Source organism: Zingiber officinale, chromosome 4A (assembly GCF_018446385.1).
Source record: "Zingiber officinale cultivar Zhangliang chromosome 4A, Zo_v1.1, whole genome shotgun sequence".
NCBI lineage: Eukaryota > Viridiplantae > Streptophyta > Magnoliopsida > Zingiberales > Zingiberaceae > Zingiber > Zingiber officinale.
In genome coordinates this window covers 21416228-21438156 of record NC_055992.1, presented here as the reverse complement: position 1 = coordinate 21438156, position 21929 = coordinate 21416228, and the positions used below count along the sequence as shown (strand labels likewise).

At 37.4% G+C, this 21929-nt stretch overlaps 1 protein-coding gene across 1 annotated transcript; it reads left to right on the top strand.

Moving 5' to 3' along the window:
• Positions 1 to 2366: 2366 nt before the first annotated feature.
• LOC121969683 (4-coumarate--CoA ligase-like 1) lies at positions 2367 to 15706 on the top strand. Its single transcript, XM_042519907.1, has 7 exons — positions 2367 to 2485; positions 2709 to 3791; positions 4663 to 4855; positions 5317 to 5459; positions 13833 to 13900; positions 14069 to 14171; positions 15489 to 15706. The coding sequence occupies exons 1-7, from the start codon at positions 2396 to 2398 to the stop codon at positions 15600 to 15602; spliced, it is 1794 nt and encodes a 597-aa protein (XP_042375841.1). The 5' UTR covers positions 2367 to 2395; the 3' UTR covers positions 15603 to 15706.
• Positions 15707 to 21929: the final 6223 nt, after the last annotated feature.

The following is a 21929-nucleotide window of genomic DNA, read 5'->3' as shown; positions in this document are numbered from 1 at the left end:
TATTCTTCTAGTTCTCCTAATTATATCCATGTTCTCAAATATGAATTAGATACACTTTAATAGTGATTTTTGGAACTTAAATCAAACTTTTTAATCGATTATTACAATGTAGTAATTGATTTAGAATATTGTTCATCCGTACAATATGTAGCAATCAATTCAGATTATTATTTTTAAATAGATCGATTGTTTAAAAGAAAAGATTGATTTGATTTAAAAAAATCAATGCTCTCAATATAATATATCAAATTGATATTTAAGAGTATGAATATAATTAAAAAAAATAGACAAACATATAGAACCTAGTTTTATGTCATTCTGAACTTTTTAGGTTCATCAGCTGATTTTGGCCGAAATCGGATGATGGATCTAAAGATCTCAAAATGATATGGAACCAAGTCCTATGTGTTCATCTAGTTCTCATGATTATATTTATGCCCTCAAACATCAATTTGACATACTATATTGAAAACATTGATTTTTTTTAATATGAATGTGTTTAAAAAATCTAATTCATATTCAAAAAATCATTACTCTCAATATAGTGTGCCAAATTTATATTTGAGGACATGAATATAATCAAGAAAACTAAATGAACATATATAACCTAATTTCATATCATTCCGAGCTCTTTAGGTCTTTCTACTAATTTTGTCCGAAACAAGTCAAAATCGGTTAATGGACCTAGAAAGCTCGAAATGATATAGAACCAAATTCATCATGTTCTCCTAATTATATTCATACTCTCAAACATTAATTTGGTATGTTATATTGAGAGCGATGATTTTCTGAATACAGATATATTCGAAAATCTAATTCATGTTCAAAAAATCACTGCTCTTAATATAGTATGTCGAATTAATATTTGAGTGAATGAATATAATCAAAAGAACTAGACAAAATACATAGAACCTAATTTCATGTCATTCCATGCTTTATAGATTCATTTACCGATTTTGCTAGAAATCGATTAAAACCAGTTGATAGACTTAGAGAGTTCAGAATGTTATAGACTCATGTTCTATGTGTTAGTCTAGTTCTCTTGATTATATTCATGTCCTTAAATATCAATTTGACATACTATATTGAAAGTAGTGAATTTTTGAACATGAATATATCTAAAAATCTAATTTATATTCAAAAAATCATTAATCACAATATAGTGTCATATAGATATTTGAGGACATAGATATAATTAAGAGAATTAGAGAAACACATAGAGCATGATTCTATATCATTTTGAGCTCTTTAAATCCATCAGCCGATTTTGAATAGTTTCGAGCAAAATCGATAGATGAACCTAAAATGCTCGGAATGATATAAAATTAGATTTTATGTGTTCGTCTAATTCTCCAAATTATATCAATATCCTCAAATATTAATTTGATATCCTATATTTAGAGCAATGATTTTTTTTAACACAAATTAAATTTTTTGGACACATTCATATTTAAAAAATCACTACTTTCAATATAATGTGCTAAATTGATGTTTGAATGTATAGATATAATCAAGAGAATTATACAAACACATAGAATATAATTCCATGTCATTCTAAGTCTATAAATCTATCAGTCGATTTTGACCAAACATGTTGATGTATTTAGAGAATTCAGAATGATAAGGAATCAAGTCTTACATATTTATCTAGTTCTTCAGATTATATCTATATTTTTAAATATTAATTTGATGTAATATATTAAGAATAATAATTTTTTAAATTCAAATTATTTTTTTTAAATCTTAAAAAAATCCCAATTGATTGCATTTTGAAATTTAAGCACGTAATTTGGATATTTAAGAAATTTACCTATGCAGTTTCATAATTTGATAAAGAAAGGGGTTAAAGAAAAAAAAATTCATGTGGGGTGGAGATGAGATCTTTTGTCCCGAAAATATTATGTCTCTGTGTTCCAGCGTCGATCGGACGATTATAACATTTTCATGATGTATACTGCATCCTTGAGATGTGATTTAATTTGTCCGATCAATGTTCAAACATGGAGACAATATTTTCGGGACAGAATCTCTCGATGGGGTGGTCAGTTGAAATTGAGGGAAGAATTGGGTAATTTTTGAGGATCTCTAAACCCCATCTCCTCTAAGGGAGACACAAGCAGTAGCCAGTAGGATTGACTTACTGACCGAATTAATTTAAATCAAAAGATTGAGGCTAATCCGTTCGGGATCGGAGATCCACGCAGACAATTAATTAAATATATTACGTGAATCATAAAATATATTAATATATAGTTACTTTTGAAGTAAACTAAACATGTTTTTTTTTTTCAAATAGAAATAATAATTTTACGGGAACAAACGTTTTAAAATTATTGTACGATCATTTATGACAATATTTATTTTAGGAGGATTATTTCTGGATGAAAGCGACCGGATGAAGAAAACCAAGCATGCGCAAATACGAATAAGGACGACCGTGCTTCGCAAGCGCAATTTTGAGTCTTCTTCTCTCCTCGCGTCTGATGTAAGGAAACTGAGATGGTGATATCTTTTCACCTTCTTTGAAAAAACAAAAAAACTATTAATTTGCGCCAGCTTTTTTCGGGTGCCCGTTTTGTCAAGGAGCCTCTTGCTTCAGCAACTACAGCTCCTGAAAGCTCATTTTGGCGAACTTTACTTCATAGTAAAGAAAGAAATAATTTAAATTTTAGTAATAATTTATTTTCCCCTTTTTTAATATCCACTAGTATCTTCTCTCCCGTGCATCCAAGCATCAATCGAAGATTCCATCTTTGTTGGTTGCGACGATGACGATAGCTAGTTCCGGCTACGGGCCCGACGGAGTCTACCGTTCCCTCAAACCGACGATCGCCTTCCCCTCAGACCCCGCCCTCTCCATGGTCCCCTTCCTCTTCCGTGACGCCGCCGCGTTCCCCGACCGTCTCGCCGTCGCCGATGCCGATGCCGATTCCGGGGCTACCTTATCCTTTTCCGAGCTCCGATCTGCAGTCCTCTCCGCCGCCTTCGGATTAGCCTCCGCCTGCGGCCTCCGCAAGGGCGACGTCGTCCTCATCTTCGCCCCCAATTCCCTTCATTACCCGGTCGCCTTCCTTGCTATCCTCTCGCTTGGGGCCGTCGTCACCACCGTCAACCCCGCATACACCGTTCAAGAGCTCTCTAAGCAGGTCAGCGATTCCTGCGCCAAGCTCGTTGTCACTGTCCCCGATCTCTGGCCGAAAGCTGCCGCCTTACACCTCCCAGCGGTCATCATCGGCCCCAAAGGTTTCGCATCGTCCCTTGCCCCCGTTTCCCCCTTCACATACTTCTCCGACCTCGTGTCCTATCCGATTCCGTCCGGGTTCTCTCTGCCGTCGGTGTACCAGTCGGACGTCGCGGCTCTTCTGTACTCGTCAGGGACAACTGGAGCGAGCAAGGGCGTCGTCCTGACGCACCGGAACTTCATAAGCACCGCCCTCATGGTGACGGCGGATCAAGATGCAAGAGGCGAGGGCCCGAACACCTTCCTATGCTTCTTGCCAATGTTCCACATATTTGGCTTGTCTGTGATTACCTACGCTCAGTTGCAGAGGGGCGACGCCATTGTATCCATGGCAAGGTTCGAGATGGAAGCAACATTGAAGGCACTCGAGAAGTACAGGGTTACACATTTTTTTTGCGTGCCGCCTGTGATGATCGCACTTGCTAAGCAGGGGAAAATGACAAAATATGATCTCAGCTCGCTTAAATTTGTAGGTTCTGGTGCCGCACCTTTAGGTAAGGATGTAATGGAGGACGTCTCCAAGAACTTACCCAGCGCCATAATCATCCAGGTAAACGATCACATTTCTTGTTATATTCTTTTTAGACTGTTATATTTTTTTATACTTTCTAAAATATAATAATAATTTGTTGAATATTTCAATACTCCCTCTCCAAGTGGTGGATAGATTTTTTTTTATTATTATTATTATTTACAGTTTGGATACAATACTTTGAGATTAGAGAGCACCTGCTTAGATAGTGCTTTGTCTGTCTGGTCTGGTTTGCCTGTCAGATTGTTTGTTTGGTTTGGTTTGTTAGTTTGTCAATTTGTTCGTCTCTTTGAGTTGTCTGATTTGAGTTTGTTTGGTCTCTGGGTTGTGTTTCTAGTTTCTTTCTGGTTTCTAGCTTTTTGGATTCTGACTTTTGGGTTCTGGTTTTTCTAGTTTTTGGTTTTTGGTTTTTGGTTCTGTTTCTATTCTGGATTCTAGTTATATTCTAGTTCTATTAAAAAAAAATTGTGAGAATTATACTACATCCCAACTTCCACAAGCAGCCTCCTAGTTCTTGAGTATTTAAATACTACCATGAAAATTGAACCCCCCTCGTGCTTAAACCTCAAGCTTGCTCAAGATACTCTTATTGTGGAGAAAGTGTTGTTTCAGTTAAGGCAGAATTTTCAGATTAATTGCTTTATCATTCAAGATTTAGTCAGAAAAATATAGATCTGTACTACTGTAACTTAGTAAGATAGGTCCAAGAGAAGGACAGATAAGACATATTCCTTGCTACTCGTTCATACAATTATAAATATGCTTCTATTCCCATGTATGATATATCCTGCTTAAGTCATTGGAAGTGGCCATTTGTGTTTGGCCAATTACCATCGTGCTACTCTTGGCCAAAAATTCTATATTGATTCTTCGTTTCCTCTTTAAACAGGGATATGGTATGACAGAGACTTGTGGAATTATATCAAAAGAGGATCCTACCAAGGGAGAAGTTCGTAAATATGGTTCAACGGGGAAACTTGTGTCACATTTGGAGGCTAAAGTTGTCAATGTCGATACATTGAAACTTCTTCCGCCTAATGAAGTCGGGGAGTTGTGCTTTCGTGGGCCAAACATAATGAAAGGTAAAAAATGCTCTCAGTTTCTTGAGTAGGTTAGTCCACATATTTGCCTTAGGTGAAAGTTCCTCTTATTTATGATTAAGACTGAAAAAAAATTCTTTTAAATTAAAAGTGACCTAGAGATCATAGATATATTCAAAAGAAAATATATTTTTTTTAAAAAAAAATGCTTCCCTCTTTAACAGTCTATTTCTGAAAACATTTCTGTTCTACAAAATACTTCCAAAAACCAACACAATCTTTAACGTATCAACTGCAGTTCAGTGGTTCTTTGTTTTCTTTTTCGAAGAATCCTTTTTGTGCATATTGCTATCAATTGTATGCTATGATATGTCTTTGCATGTACAATCTGGTATATAGCATTTCAACATATGTTCTGACTTGTACAACAATCTTGATTTTTAGTATCCCAAGAATCTCTTCGAATTTTGCATCTAAGTTCTTCAATTGATAAATATATGCAGAGTATCATAACAACCCACAAGCAACAAATTTAACTTTAAGGGAGGGGTGGTTACATAGTGGTGATCTTGGTTATTTTGATGAGAAGGGGCAGCTATTTGTTGTTGATAGAATAAAAGAACTTATCAAGTACAAGGGCTTTCAGGTAAGTTTTCTGTGATTCAAATTTACTTTTGGAACTTGATTGTATCGTATATTTGAGATAGTAATTTGATTTTATAACAACCTTTGAGATAGTATATTAGACAACTTTCAGCTAAGAACCCAATTCATTAATTTGCCTTTGTAATACTCCCTAGAACAAATTTCCTTTGTAATACTTCCTATCATTAGATAGTGCCATAAATCTAATAATAAGTACCTAAAGATTCATATTGAGCTTCGATAAGAACTTTTGTTAAACAATGACACCTTGATCTAGTCTCCATTATAGCCATAAAGGACAATTTAAACCAATTCATAGTTGCTGGTCCCTTGACGGCTGACAAGGGAATTATAGATATCTTTTGAAAATTTTCAAGTATTATTTTTGAATATCCAAATTATAGGAATTATAGACCAGATTTGCCAAAAAATAATTTTTTTTTTTTAAGTTTTGAAAAATATTGAAAATATTCCTGGTGGCCAAACAGAGGCATAAAGATCAAAAATATTTTTTGACAAAAAATACATATTTATTTTGGCTAGTATAAATTTTCTATTCAAAAATAATAATTTTCAAAGTTAAATGCCTAAAATAGAATCCGATATCTAAAAATCTTGATAATTTTTCTGAATATATAAATTTTAATGTTTATCCACAAAAAAATTAAAGTTGTCAAAAATAATGTCTAGATAATTTTTAATTATAGAAACATTGGTTTCGGTAAATAATTTAGATTAAATTAGATAACGATCAAAAAACATTGAAAAAATTTGTTTTAACAGAAAGCATAATATTTTATCATAGAAAAATCAATTTTTATAAAAATAGCTCGCGAAACCTTTTTAAATATTAAAATTTGATTTTCGTTAAAAAAATTATAAAAAATTATTCAATGGTCAAAAATTCTCAAATTTTTCCTACGGATAAGTAATAAATTCCTTTTTTTTCCTTTTTCACGAAAAAATTAAAGTCTAATTACTTTCGAACAAAAAAGATACGAAATAAATTATTTGAAAAATTAGACAATTTTAAGCATGCAAAGAAAATATTAAGGCAACTTAGAATTACAACATGCATAAAGATTCAACCTAAGCATAATTTAAGAACCCAATATAGATTCTTACCTACTGGATTAATCAGGAATTTCCTTGGAATATATTTTCTTATTGTTTTTTTAATTTGGCCCATGTGATATTTAAAATACTAATTTAGCTCTTGATAGTTCCTAGAATTTTGAACATGTGAATAAATGATCGTTTTGATCCTTTAATTTTTTATTTTCAATTTTTAATTTGTTGAAATCTTCTAATCGACATAATCTAGCTAAGTTTACTCTTAATTCTAAGTTTTCCTTTTTAAATTTTTCATTTTCTGTTTCTAATTGACAAGAACTTTTAGAAAGCATTTTAACAAATTTGTACAGTTTATCAGAAGGTAAAGAACGTACCTCACTTATCTTATCGATCTCGTTATTCGACGCTCTCCCTTTATTGCTGCTTCCCTTTGAAGTATCTCCCTTTTCGTCGATGCTCATTTCGGATGAGCTTGATTCGTCGTCTTCTTGGTGACTTGCTATCAGTGCAAGTCCGGCGTAGGCTTCTATCTCTGGCTCTGATGACGATTGGTCCCACGTCGCCTTTAGGTTCTTGTGCTTCGTTCTCGTTGGCCTTTTGTTCTTGTCTTTCTTCTTAAAGTTTTAGGCAGTTGTCTTTAATATGTCCTTCTTCTTGGCAATTGCGCCTTTAGTTTGCTTCGTAAAAGCTTTTTAGCCGCAACTTGTTAAATTTGTTAGACTTAGGGAATTTACTAAATTTTCTTACCATAAATGCAGCTTTGTCTTCGTCGAGTGTTGTGTCTGAATCTAGTCCACCTTTCTGGTTAGCTTTTAGTGCTAGGTTTTGAGTTGTCTTTTCTTCTTTAAGCTACACATCTCGATTCGTGAAGTTCAAAAGTAGAAAATAAATTTTCTAATGTACTCATCTCGAGGTCCTTAGAGATGTAAAATGAGTCAACTATAGATGCCCACTCGGGTGTTCTCGAAAATGCATTTAAAGTATACCTCAAAGAATCTCGGTTTGTTACCATTTCTCCAAGATTCGTGAGTCCGGTGATCAACTCCTTGATCCTTGAGTGTAGATGTACGACTATTTCACCTTCCATTCGGAGGTTGCTAAGTTGGTTCCGGAGCAAATCCCGTCTTACGAGTTTCGCCTCCGAGGTCTCTTCGTACAGCTCTAGGAACTTCTCCTAGAGCTCTTTAGCTGACTCGTAGGCTCCTATCCATATGACTTCTTGTGGTAGTAAAACGCTCACCAGATAGAATTATGATTTGCCCTTTGCTATGAAGTCGGCTTGCTCCTTTTTGCTCCAAAGGTGTTCTTTTTCGTTGTCGTGCTGATCTTTGGGTGCTACAAATCCATATTTGATAATTAACATAATTTCAAAATCAATCTTAAAAAATATCTCCATCTTTTTCTTTTAGATCGCGAAGTCTCCCTCGAATTTTGATGGATGGATGCTAGCTCCAACCATTTCTTGTGTACTTTAGTCGGTGGTTAGTTCTTCTGAAGTGTCCTTGCTTTGATACCAATTATTGGTCTCTTGACGGCCGAAAAGAGGGGGTGAATTGCCTGAAATTACAAAAGTACTCTTCTAAACTTTCGAATGGAATTAGATAAGCACTTAATCAAATTAGAATGAAATAAAAAGAGAGTACAAGACAACTGGGTTTACTTGGTTTGCAATCAGAAGATTGCTACTCTAAGACAAAGAAAGCTCACTACTGTCTCCTTCTACGAGCGAATCCTCGGAGGCGAAGGAGGCTCGTAAAAGTGTTGAAGAATAGAAACGAAAGTACAGAGTGTGGAAATGAAAGTACAATAAGCGTTGTGTGCAAACTAAGTGAACCAGGGTTCTATTTATAGTGCTATAGTCAAATTTATCCATTGCTCATGTGGCAGACTCCTAGTGTCTGGATGGTAATTCGAGCGCCTCTAGTGAGGCAAACTCTATCTCCACGCAATGGCTGGAAGATATAATTTGTTCATGTCCAGGCGCTTGGACCATGTCCGGGTGCCTGGACCGTTGCTAACGTGGACTCGAAACGTGATCCTCTATGACGATGAGCCTGTTCAACACCTTTTGGTGGTCCCGGCGCCCGAACTAGTCAACCAGGTGTTGGCTGTTCGGCGCCTTCTCCAATCGATGGTTGCTTCTCCGATCGCTTGGGTGATGCTCCGGCCTTCCAGAGTTGAGCTCACCCGAACCCAACTTCGACTTTCTCCTTGAGCAATCTTCCGCTTAGGCTTCTTGTCCCTCGGAAGCGTCATGCGCATCCTTCTCGCTCCACTGATGTACTCTTCCGCAGCTTCTCTTCCCTCGAATGCACCGAGCCCGTCAACTCGATTCCCGTGCCATCTTTCTAGTCCAATGCGTCTTTCGCTCGATTTCTTGCGTTTCTAAGTTCCTACACACTTAGACACAAGGATCAAAAGACCAGGACCTAACTTAATCCGGTTAATCACAGTAAAACTTACTCAGGGTACTTACAATAGTGAACTTCGATAAGAACTTTTAAACCAATGACATGTTAATTTAGCCTCTATCAAAATAATAAAGGCTTGTGCAGACGACTATGTACACTAATTCTTCTTGTTAATGAGCTCTAAGTTCATCATAGGAACTAGAAAAATAGGGTTCTTTTTTCCTTAGTATACCTATAGTTGTTATTGTGATTTATCAATTATTTCTTTTGGTAGTTTTCACAATTGTGGAGATTATACCTATTTGCAAAACTACCTTTGTCACGCCACAGAGGAGTCCCTGTCCGAGAAAATTTCGACAGCATCTCCCCTGTACTGTGGACAATCTGAAACTTTTCTACATCCTCATATACCTCAGCCACAGGCGGCTGGAATAATAACAATAAATAAAAACAATCACCACGCAGTTTATATAGATATTCAGCCTCTGGCTGTCACAACCACGCAGTTAATAATAGTAATCACAAACTATAGTACTCTGACTCGAAATCCACCCTACTCAACTACACTCGTAAAGCTCAAATCAGACGAAACTCACCTCTTCTGCCGTCCAGGCAGGCATGTAGTAAAAACATATCGAATAGAACATCCATCAATATCAAAAGAAAAACATACGATGTCCAAGTATCCAAATAACCAAGTACACACATAAGCAAATAAAAACCAAACCAAATGGTAAATAAACCCTCGAGGTGCGGGGATCTGCTACGTGCGGTGAGGACTATGGAACTCCTCCGGACAATCACACGAAAATAATAACAATGGGCGGGGTGAGTCGACACTCGGCAGTCTGATTGATATGCAAAGTAAAGAAATAACACCTAACACTAATCATGCGTCAGTCTCTGATATAAGAAAGATAAAAATATGCATCGAGTAAGCGGAGAGGCTACTAACCGGGACACGAGTATAAGGACAAGCGGTCAGGTGGTATAGGAATCAGATGCATGTCAACATAGGTATCGAACAATATGCGGCGTATAAATGCGGCAACCTGAAACAAACAATAAATGCATCGTGCGTATAATGCTAATGATGCGTCACAGTCACCACGACACGATCGATCATCTCACACATAGTGAGGTTTGAGTGATTAGATTTGTGACAAGTGCACTCTCGTCACTACTCACGATGGTGACCGGTGGACGGGATCTTTGTCGATACACTATCCTCCTACCCAAATCATAAATGGGGGAGCTTTCTCATCTCCCGGTACTCAAAGACAGGGAGGAATCCCTGCCGGATAACACGTTGTGTCACACTACCCATGAGCGGACCAACGGTGCCTAACAGAGTCCCTGCTGCAACACACTCAGCTTGAATCGACCACTAACCCATGAGTGATGGTGTGTGCAGATCCATGTAACTGGCGATGTGCTCAACAATAATGGAGCGGACTATCGCACAGCATGCAATCATGCAAATGGTGCATGACACTAACCACAAAATATCCTGACCTAATCCACATGTATATAAAAATGCATCATAGGTCAACGAATCAAAACAATCCAAAGGTACACAGAAGGTATAAAACCTAGGTCCTGAACGTGGTAAAGCATGGTATATCACTACCCGCTATAAGCATGTATAAACAAATAAAGTATACATGGGATGCAAATCAAGCAATCAATCAATCCTGTATCAGATATTGGGTAGTGACTAACTGAAACAAATAAAGGACATAATTAATGCAACATGTTAATTTCATTACTAAGCATATCAAAGACAAAAAGTCAAAAGTACCCGCCTCCGATAAGAAAAGTCCAAATCTGACTCCGAGATACCCGTCTCGCGTCAAAGTCCTGTGTCACCAATATATATATACATTTTTATTTAGCTACAACCCATATAAATAGCCAAATAAAAATCTCTAACACTAAATTAGAGCAAAACCTTAATCCATAAACCTTAACCAACTAGGGTTAGCTTCCTAAACCCTAATTCGTTCCACTATACAATTTGATCAAGGTCTATATATATATATATATATATATATATATATACATTCGGCCTAACATAATAAATTCGAATCAAATTCCATTTCTTAACCTTTCCTTCAATTCAATGCATGCTACAACAAAAGAAACCACTGCACTACATCTTACCTCAATTTCCACAGTCGTTCTTGCTGTTGGAAATCAAAGAATTTTGCTGGAAGCAGTGACTGCCGGATCCAAGAAAAACCCCACAGCAATTTATCCTCTGCTGGAATTCTAGTACCCTGTTCGGACCAAAATTGAGGTCAATAGTGGAGATCACAAATCAGATTCAGGATTCAACCACAGTACAGAATTAAATCACCATAATCCCAATACCAACCATACTTACCTCCAAGATCCGGCTAAAACATAGCTCGGTATTGTCTTCGGCACTATCAAACAGAGACACACTGACGAAGATGGGAAGAGGGAAAAGGGCCACGGCACTGTGGTGGTCGGCGCTGGGACTCCAGGGGAAAGGCAATAGGTCGGCTGCCGGCGTGATGCTCGGCTCAGGGAAGATCGCCGGCAAATGAAGGGGTCGGCTAGGGCAAAGAGCGAAACCGCCGGAGTTCTTGTGGCTGATGCTCGGTGTCGGCAGAGGAGAAGAGAGGAAAGGGAGGCTCGGTAGAATCCAGGGCACGGGGAAGGAGCGACGCTGGCGACCGGTGTGGCGCAGTGAAACCACACTGCTAGGGCACCTGGGAGGAAAGGCGGCGGTGCTGCTCGGGTCGAGAGTCGGCGGCCAGTGCTCGGAATCTCCACGGCTAGGACTCGGAGGAAGAAGGTCGCGGCGAGGGCTCGGGCGGTTTGGGAGGAGAGGCGTCGGGGTCGGGAGGTTAGGGCACGACACGGCTCACGGGAGGGAAAAAGAAAACGGGAGAAGAAAGAAAATAAGGAAAAAGAAAAAAGAAAAGAAAAAGAATTTAGAAATCAAACATTTCCTCGCTAAAACGAGGTAATCTAAACAGGCTTTTCCGGAACCCCGTTTTATCCCCGTAAACTCGTCCATACGAGCTCCGAAAAATTCCCGAAAAATTTCCAAAAATTCTGAAAATTTCCCTTATTAACATTCGCTTATTTCCGGTATTTTACAACCTTGATGATTTTCAATTGTTAATAAATAGAGTAGGGTTTGAAATCAAATATTGTCTCGAGCGAAACAGTCAAAATGTATCGTTCCGATAAATCACCGAAACTCAATACCACTTGACGTCAAGGTTCAAAATCTTGAGTCGTGCCATAGTTTCAGTCTTTAACTGAAAATATATTGTTCTAATATCATGCCAACATTTCAATGCATAGTTGGTGACAAATTGAAGGTGGAAGGAGATGAAGCAAAGGAAGGATATGTTTGTGTTGAGTGGTATCGAGTTTTAGTAATTTATCGGAAGGATATGTTTCAACTCTTTGAAGAGGAACCTTGGCGCAACGGTAAAGTTGTTGCCATGTGACCAAAAATGTCACGGGTTCGAATCTTGGAAATAAAACTTTACCATGTGACCACAAAGGTCACGGGTTCGAATCCTGGAAACAACTTTTTGCAAAAAGCAGAGTAAGACTGCGTACAATGGATCTTTTCACGGGACCCCGCGTGACGAGAGCTTCGTGCACCGGGTTGCCTTTTTTTTTCTATATGTTTCAACTCTTTCACCTTGCATGATATAAGATTTAAAATCATGCTCAACATAGACAATGAGTCTAAATCTCCTTCTTATGCTTCATCTCCTTCAACTCCAATCCATTATTGATAACATCGGAACATCGGCATGATATTGAAATAGTATCATTCCAGTTAAAGACCGAAATTTCGACACGGCTTGAGATATTGAATCTTGAAATAGAGTTCAATAAGTATGTCTTAAGGTGGAAGAGAATAAGATCCACAATAGCTCGCATGGAACAATGCCTACTAGAACTAGTTACCTCTGAAGATAGTTCAACATGAGAAAGAGTCTTAGATAGAATAAAAGATATAATCTAGTTTAACATATACTTAGTGTCATGCCTATGTTTTAGATAGAATTAGTCATGAAGTCATGATTAATTTTTATGTTTAAGTTTATAAATACATGTAATTATCAAAATGCATTACAGTATTTTTTTTTCCTAAACTTTATGAGACTGTTTCTTAAAGGGTTACTTGGTAAAATCTGGGTACTTGCTAAGAAGGTTTAATGAAAGCCCATTATGTGTTGCCTTTAGAACTAAGATTCACTATATGGAAGTACACAAGTTCATAAGCCAAATAGATACTTAGATATTTCTTTCTAAATATATTATTAGAAAATAATTGAGAGATTGGTATATATATTCTAATGAAGAAGAAAAACAATAAAAAGAAGAAGAGATGAGTCCATATGGTTATGCCTCTTTGGATGAGGTACTCACAAAAAGGCACAATCTTTTAAGTAGAGTCAAAGCTCTATAAAAAGAGAGTGAGAGCTTCCATTCAAATTGCCGTAAGTATTCTACAAAGTTTCTTCTTCTACAATGCTGAGTTTGGTTCCAAAAAGTTGAGAGTTGTTTAGCAATAGAAGCTTGTCAATTCAATGCAATAGACATCATCTTACCTTGGGGATAGAATTTTGTGAAGTCATACTACATCAATAGTGGAAAATTTCCATCCTGAGATAGCTTCTTGGAAGTTTCTTTCTTATCATTTTTTTTTCTGTTTTTATTAATTTTATTTTATTTCCAAATCTCTCTCCTTATCTTTTGATAGTGTTAATCAACTAGCTAATGTTGCAAAAGAATGATGTTAGCATTACCACTTGCTTAAACATGTACAAAATCAATATTGGTATGTTTTATAACAGTCTAACATGCACCTAAGTTTCTGACTTTTATAGGTTGCACCTGCTGAACTAGAAGGGTTGCTTCTTTCTCATCCTGAGATTTTAGATTCAGTTGTAATCCCGTAAGTCGAAGATTAATATACAAATTCTTTTTACTTTTGGATTTAACATCTGGCAAGATCACTTCTGATTAAGTATTGTGTTTGTTAATTTGAAATGGTTTAGATACCTTACACTTCTTTTGTGAAGGAAAATATACTTGTCAAACATTATTTCATATTTTTACTCAGATTTCCTGATGCCGAAGCTGGGGAGGTTCCAATTGCTTATGTGGTTCGTTCTCCCAACAGTTCATTGACTGAACTGGATGTCCAAGATTTCATTGCAAAGCAGGTATTATTGGAAGGCACAATGTTTTGCTTATCTATCTGCTACAAAGAATATTGTCATTCTTTTTTGCACAAAAATGAAATTTTATCAGCGTCAATTAAAATTCAAAACAAGATTCAGGTAGGTCCTTTGACAATAATTATTTGACTAGAGTAATCTTTGGTTTAAATCAAGGATAGATAGTTGACTATTCCTCAGCTAGGATGCAAGGTATGGAATTGGTCATATTTTCATTCTGAGAAAGATCAAAACTACTAATTGCATCATCTTGTTGCTGTCGTAGAATTTGCACCAGGTTAGATGTTCAAACCTCTGTTCAAGCTTGATAAATACTCACCAGTAAATGATACCAGAATCTCCATAGGCATCCTTATGGCCATAACAAAGCATCCAATATTATAGCATTGGCCTAAAACAGAGATGGCCATTTTGGTCTTAAGGCTAGGTTTGATCTTGATGCAACTACTTATAAGTTATACCTGCTTCATCTAAACAAAATAGTTTTTTTTTTACATTTCTGGAGTATCTGGCTTGAAGAGGAGATGCCGAGTATGCAACTGTTTCTGTAGATACAAAGGTGGTGTTTAGTAATTTACTACATTTTGAATCAATTAATGGGTCAATGTCCTAAAAACACTCTTCTAATTAAAAAACACCGCACCCAAAAATCCCCCATTTCCTAGAAAACACCCCAATAAAATATTGCATATTTACCCTGAAATGATTTGTTGGAAATGTTTGTACATGAATCTAGGATATGAATGCTTCCTTAAACATTATTTTGGGGATAAATCTGGATTGAAAATGTTCAAGTGTAAATTTGTGATTACCTCGTTGAATCTTGATATGCTGTTTCTGAAATTGAGAATGTTCAGGTGTGTCTCAACAAGAGGGCTTCCTTAGGTATTTGTACATTAGGGTTAGCCTGTGTCTTACTTTGTTTATGGTGCTTTACAGGACAAGCTTTAATAACCTGTAATTATTGTCTTTTCTCTAAGCTGATACGTCCATATTATTGGATATGAAAGTATCTATTAATTTCCACGCTTCCTGTTTTTTTAATTCCATTATTTAGCTGATGCTAGTTCTGGAGCTTGTAGAGTAGGTTCAATTCATCTTTTTTGAGCCAAGTTTCAAGATGATTGGAGCTGGTTTAACAAAGCAATAAATCGAAAAGGATGAATAGGATAGACGCATGAAATAATGAAAATAATATAAAGTTTCTTCATTTTCAAAATGACCAAACTCCACAAACTACATTTTTATATGATGCTAGTGCTCCCTGAATCTTGAGTTATTTTTCTGTGACAAAATTCACAGGTTGCACCTTACAAAAGATTGAGAAGAGTTACATTTGTTACTTCTGTGCCTAAATCTGCTTCAGGAAAAATTCTAAGGAGAGAGCTAATTCAGAAAGTTAGATCCAATTTGTAGATGTTGCTTCAGAAAAACTTGCCAATTGGTTAAATAGCAAAAATTTCAGTGTAAACTCTTGTGATAATGCCAATAAGTTCTATCCTTTTTGTTGGCTGGCCAAACTTATCCATAAGGTTTGCCCAATTTTTAAATGTTGCTTCAAAAAACTTACCAATTGGTTAAATAGCAGAACTCTTCAGTGGCATGTGATAATGTCAATAAGTTCTAACTTTTTTATTGGCTGCCCAAAGTTATCAATGAGGTTTGTTTGTCTCTTGGCTTGTAAAATAGATAGTATTCATTTTTTCTGTTGTGATATTGTAACCGGATGGCAATTTCTCTTCAGCTTCATTATTTCCTTCTAATGGTAACAGCATTGCTAAGTTTATCATAATGGGTGTGTCAAATTCTTATTCTGGTCAACCATTTGTAAGATTAGTTGTGATATTGGTCAGGAATTTGTTAAAATAAATGCTTGTAGCATTGGAATTTTGTTTATGCTTATTTAACTACGAGTTGAATGAGTCGTAGCTCACTCAAAATTAGCAGTGGCATGTGATAATGTCAATAAGTTCTAACTTTTTTATTGGCTGCCCAAAGTTATCAATGAGGTTTGTTTGTCTCTTGGCTTGTAAAATAGATAGTATTCATTTTTTCTGTTGTGATATTGTAACCGGATGGCAATTTCTCTTCAGCTTCATTATTTCCTTCTAATGGTAACAGCATTGCTAAGTTTATCATAATGGGTGTGTCAAATTCTTATTCTGGTCAACCATTTGTAAGATTAGTTGTGATATTGGTCAGGAATTTGTTAAAATAAATGCTTGTAGCATTGGAATTTTGTTTATGCTTATTTAACTACGAGTTGAATGAGTCGTAGCTCACTCAAAATTAGCAGTGGCATGTGATAATGTCAATAAGTTCTAACTTTTTTATTGGCTGCCCAAAGTTATCAATGAGGTTTGTTTGTCTCTTGGCTTGTAAAATAGATAGTATTCATTTTTTCTGTTGTGATATTGTAACCGGATGGCAATTTCTCTTCAGCTTCATTATTTCCTTCTAATGGTAACAGCATTGCTAAGTTTATCATAATGGGTGTGTCAAATTCTTATTCTGGTCAACCATTTGTAAGATTAGTTGTGATATTGGTCAGGAATTTGTTAAAATAAATGCTTGTAGCATTGGAATTTTGTTTATGCTTATTTAACTTCGAGTTGAATGAGTCGTAGCTCACTCAAAATTAGGCTTGATTAATAACATTGCAAGGGAGGGCCGTCACCTAAATAAAGCAAAGACAGACGAATATGGAAACTATTAGACAATCTTACTACGACGATTGTTATAGAGTTATAGGGAATAATCTGAATTCAAAATTTATTAAAAAAAATAAATTCTGATTTATCTGTTAAGATGGTCTTAGATATCGAATTCAAGCTGCCAACTTGAGTTATTATGTTGAGCTGTTGGGTTGTTTGAACCGGTAGAAAGGTCAAGTTGCTAGGGAAGGTTGAGCAGACAAAAAGGTTGAGTTGTTAGGGACGACGAGCTACTAGAGTTGCTGAGTGACCCAAGAGGGTCAAGTAGTCCAGTGGGCGCTGAGTGCCCTAAGTGGGTCTAACTCTCAAGTGGGCTGAGTCATTGAGTGGCCTGAGCCGATCTAACTCATGAATGATCCGAGTGGGATGAACTAGATGGCTGGGCAGAGAGCTTCGGAACAAGAGAGCTAGTGAACCTGTATCAAACTATTGAGCCGAAAGGCCATGAGTGACCTGTATCAAACTATTGAGCCGAAAGGCCAGGCAGAGAGGTGTCGATTGGGTATACAAGATCATTGAGCAGACTGGCTAGTTATTGGACAGGAGGCGAGACTGTTGAGTGGGAGAAGAGCTAAGCATTATCTATGCCTGTGTTAGATATAATTTCTTTAAAATAGAGTTGTCCTATTTGACAGTGCTTTGAGGTCACGTTGGATGTTTATTTCTCTAGGATACAATGACATGACAATGTACATAGTCAAACACTGGTTTTTGTAGCAAACCAAGTATGTATCCGGATACTATCACTGAAGAGATGTCGAGAAGGTGGATGGAAGCTTCTGCTTATTTGCTCTCATTGCTCCTTTTTGCCCAAGGTGGAGCCTTCTTATATAGGGCATCCAATCCTTGGTTGTATTGAATGGCCGAGTAATGGTCATTCATTGCCTCTAGCCACCCAAGTTATACCGCCAACAACTGACCATCAATGGTCAGCTGTTTCATTTAAGCAGTTACGAATTTACCATTAATTATAGGTGATTTTAGATTGGTAATTAATGTGTTCGTTATGCCTTGAGTAGGTAGCAAAATAGATTCATATGGAAAACTATAGATTGATCCACTTTGGCACACGCTTGAGATTGATCGAACACATGCTCGAGAAGGCACACACCTAAGATCGATCGGGCTCACGCTGAAGTAGGCACATGCCTGAGTGCTCGCACGGGCACATGCAGATGTGAAGAGGCTTGACGAGAGGTCACATAGGACTTCATTCATGCACTTAATTATAGGAACATCCCGAAAATAACATATGGGATTTCAGTCATGCACTTCACTTTTGGAATATCCCTGTTCAAGAACATCCCCGGAAAGGTCAAAGGTCACACGGAACTTTAAGTATACACTTCACTTTGGGAACATTCACATGCAACAATATCCCTAGAAAGAAACACATAACTTCAGTTATGCACTTCACTTTATTAACATCTCCGAGAACATCCCTAGAAATAATATATAAGACTTTAGTCATGCACTTCACTTTGGGAACATCCACATGTGGGAACATACCTGGAAAGAATATAGGATTTTAGTTGTGCATTTCGTTTTGCAAACATCTTATTTGAGAATATCCTCGGAAAGACCAGACGAGCCTCCACCCTTGCCTTCATCTCAAGAACATCCCTAATTGACCAGATATGCTACAGGAGCATTTCCTACCAAGAACATCCTCAACGTGTCGCACTTAGGCCATGAGAAATCAAGAATATCTCACCTACAAAGTCAAGTTGTGACTTTGACATGGGTTCAAATTAGCTTTTATCAAATTGTATAGTACTTAGGGTGGTGTTTTAAAAAAAACATTTTCTACTATTTTCATGTAGCAATATTTTTATGAGGTTTCAAATCTTTGAATTTTTTTATAAATTCCAAATTATTCTCTTACACTAACCACAGTAGATGCGAACCGCGGTGACTTTCGCACGATAGGAGGCATACAACGTCAATGCTACACCCCTACTAGATTTTACCGCCCATGCTGACCCATGCCTTTGATAGTAGCAGGCGATTGCGGCCCCACACTAGCCCACGTTTCTAATAGCCTGCATGTGGATGTGGCAACCCACGTGGACGCTTGGGCTCCATAGTATAAAAGGTCGAGCGTTGAAGGATGTAGGTAAGTTCTTAGACACCATCAAGCTTTTCTCTCGGTGAAAACATAGCTTTTTATTCTCTTTCCTCTCAGCTCAACACTGACATGATCATTGGAGGAGTGGCCACGCTGGTGGGTCTTAACGTATAGGCTTAGGCTCCGCCCAAGCACAAGAAGATAGAAGCTCTATCCGACTCAAACTCGTGGGAAGTGGTGTGATCAAGCAAGGTAGGAGTGCTAACCAACACCATCAAGATATCTATTATTAGAACTTGAGTGAGCTTGAGAGGGTGGATAGCAATGATTGCTTTGCTTGAAAGATTTTGCACAGTGGAAGACTTCGACGTATAGAAACAACCATACACAATGCTAATCCAGGTGGTTTATTTGGTTCACAATTTCTCGAGACGGAATGAGATCCTCTGAATCATCTTTCTTGATTCACTCCTGGATAAGGAAAGATGGATTGGTGGGAGGCAATGACACCTACATGTTAAATAGGTGGGGGCCATTGCCTCCCACCAATACAAATATTGGACCAGGGGATGACCCAACATTTGCGGACCAAAGGATCTTTTCCCCGAGTTAGATCCTCTGCCCCCAAAATGATGTGTCCTCATGTTCCCTCGTTGATCGGATGGTCATGATAACCTCGTGATATGTACTGCATCCTTAAGCTATGATTTAACCCGTTCGTTCGGCGAAAAGACATGAGGACACACCATTTTGAAGACAGAGGATCTCAACTCCTCTTCCCCAGGGCTGCTATGTCCAAGGTTAAACCTAGTTTTCTACTACTAATAATAAATTTCCTCGATCAAATATGAAGGCGGAGAAACTTCTTGTAGCTTGTAGTACAACAGTAACAGAAAAACTGAAGCAATGAGAATTACAAAGATTCTTCAAATGTTTACATGAGATTGGATGCTGAGCTCAAAGGGATCTCAGCAAGAATTAGCACCAAAATATTTGACTTGATATGAGATCGCTGCCCCAAAATAGGGATCTTTTGTCTTCTTACATGGATGTTCAACTTGAATATTTTGCAAATCTTTCTTCTGACATCAACTGATTGACGCACATCCTTAGTTGACTGATTTAGTCTTCCATAATTATTTTATACGTTGAACGACCTCTTAATCTTTTAAGACCCGTCTAATTTTGTTAATAATTTAAACACCACTGTTACATTCATCAATAAACTATTACCATCAAATATAACAATTTTACATTCTGTTTGCATATAATATGATTTTGTATATGTGTCTTAAGTGTGCAAGTGTTAAATAAGTTACCTGCATTACAATTGTAGCAGTGAAAATTCAAATAGGTCAAAGATAGATAATAATAATAATAACTAAGTCTTATCTTATTAGATGAAATCGGCTATATGAATCTTTTTACGTCATTGAGCTCTATCTCCTACTATATCATTATCTATACTTAAATAAATTTTATCTTATTTTATTGTTACTAATCAAGTCTTTTTTTGTCTTCCTTTTTCTCGTTTGATATGTGTGTTTATCATAGTTTCACTTCGCTTAACTGGAGCATTTATTGATAGTCTAAGTGCATGCATGTACCATTTTAAACGTGTCTCTCAGAGTTTTTCCTCAATAGATGCAACTCTAACTTTCTCTCTAATACTCTCATTTATTATTTTGTCCATCCTCGTATGTCCACACATCTACCTTAACATCCTCATCTCTGTTACCCATCTACTGCTCATGTGCTCGAGTCATAACCCAACATTCAGCTCCATATAACATAGCAGGTCTAATTATGATTTTATAGAACTTACCTTTAATTTTTAAAGGTATTTTACGGTCACATAAAATGCTCAACGATCCCCTCCATTTCAACCATCATACTTGTATTCTATGTAAGATATCTCTCTCAATTCCTCCATCGTTTTGTAAAAATTATCCTAAATATTTAAATATCTTGGTTCCAGACAACTCATCCTCTCCTATATTAACTGTTGGTGCAGCGGGGCCGGCAAAAGAGGAGAGGTGAATTGCCTGTAAAATAATAACTCCCCTCCTCAACACTTTCAACTCAAAAATAGCAACAATTTAAATTGAAACAGAATAACATAAAGGAAAAGAAAAGACGACTCAGCGGTTTCACTTGGTTACAACCCAGGGGGTTGTTAATCCAAGGCAGTCTAACAGCTCTACTAGAATATCTCCTTCACTGTAGGCGAAGAAGCCTTTTTTACACACTTAGAATGCTCAGAGGTTGCTAGGAATTTAATACAGAGTTGGATGATTAATTTCCTAGATCCAGAGGCCCTTATATAGCTCCTGGAAAATCTATCCTGAGTCCTGAAGGCGCCTCCAAGAGGGTTGAGGGCGCCTCCAAGGGGTTTGGCCAGATAAAGCTTTATCCGCGCTCAAACGGTCAAGTAGACTGGGTCTGAAGTGCCTCGGACAAGTTTGAGGCACCTCCAACACTGAGGCGCCTTGAACAAGTCTGAGGCGCCTCCAACACTGCAAGGTATATATAGCTTCTAGCTTCTCTTTTTCTTCTTCTTCCGAAGCTCTGATCACTTGGGTGATTTCGGCCAACTGAAATAGGGCTCACCCGAACCCAATTTCCGGCCTTCTCCTCGAGCAGACTTCTGTCCCGGCTTCTCGTCCCTCAAACGCCACACAAGTTCTTCTCGTCCACCGGTGTACTATTCCGCAGCTCTTTCGTCCTTCGGATGCACCGAGCCTGTCGGCTCCCTTCCCGTGCCGTCCTTCTCGCTAGCTGCATCTTCCGTTAGACTTCTTGCGCTCCTAAGCTCCTGCACACTTAGACACAGGGATAAAATAACAAACAGGTCCTAACCTAACTTGGTTGATCACATTAAAACAACCACGGGGTCCAACAATCTCCCCCTTTTTGATGTGCATCAACCCAAGTTCAAGTTAGGGAAACAAAACATACAAA

What these genes read in the sequence shown, in the direction of transcription:
- LOC121969683 (XM_042519907.1), top strand. Translation starts at nt 2,396, where the DNA reads ATGAAGAAAACCAAGCATGCGCAAATACGAATAAGGACGACCGTGCTT. An exon ending in CTTCTCTCCTCGCGTCTGAT is followed by an intron (nt 2,486 to 2,708) that starts GTAAGGAAACTG and finishes AATATCCACTAG; the next exon opens with TATCTTCTCTCCCGTGCATC. An exon ending in CCAGCGCCATAATCATCCAG is followed by an intron (nt 3,792 to 4,662) that starts GTAAACGATCAC and finishes CTCTTTAAACAG; the next exon opens with GGATATGGTATGACAGAGAC.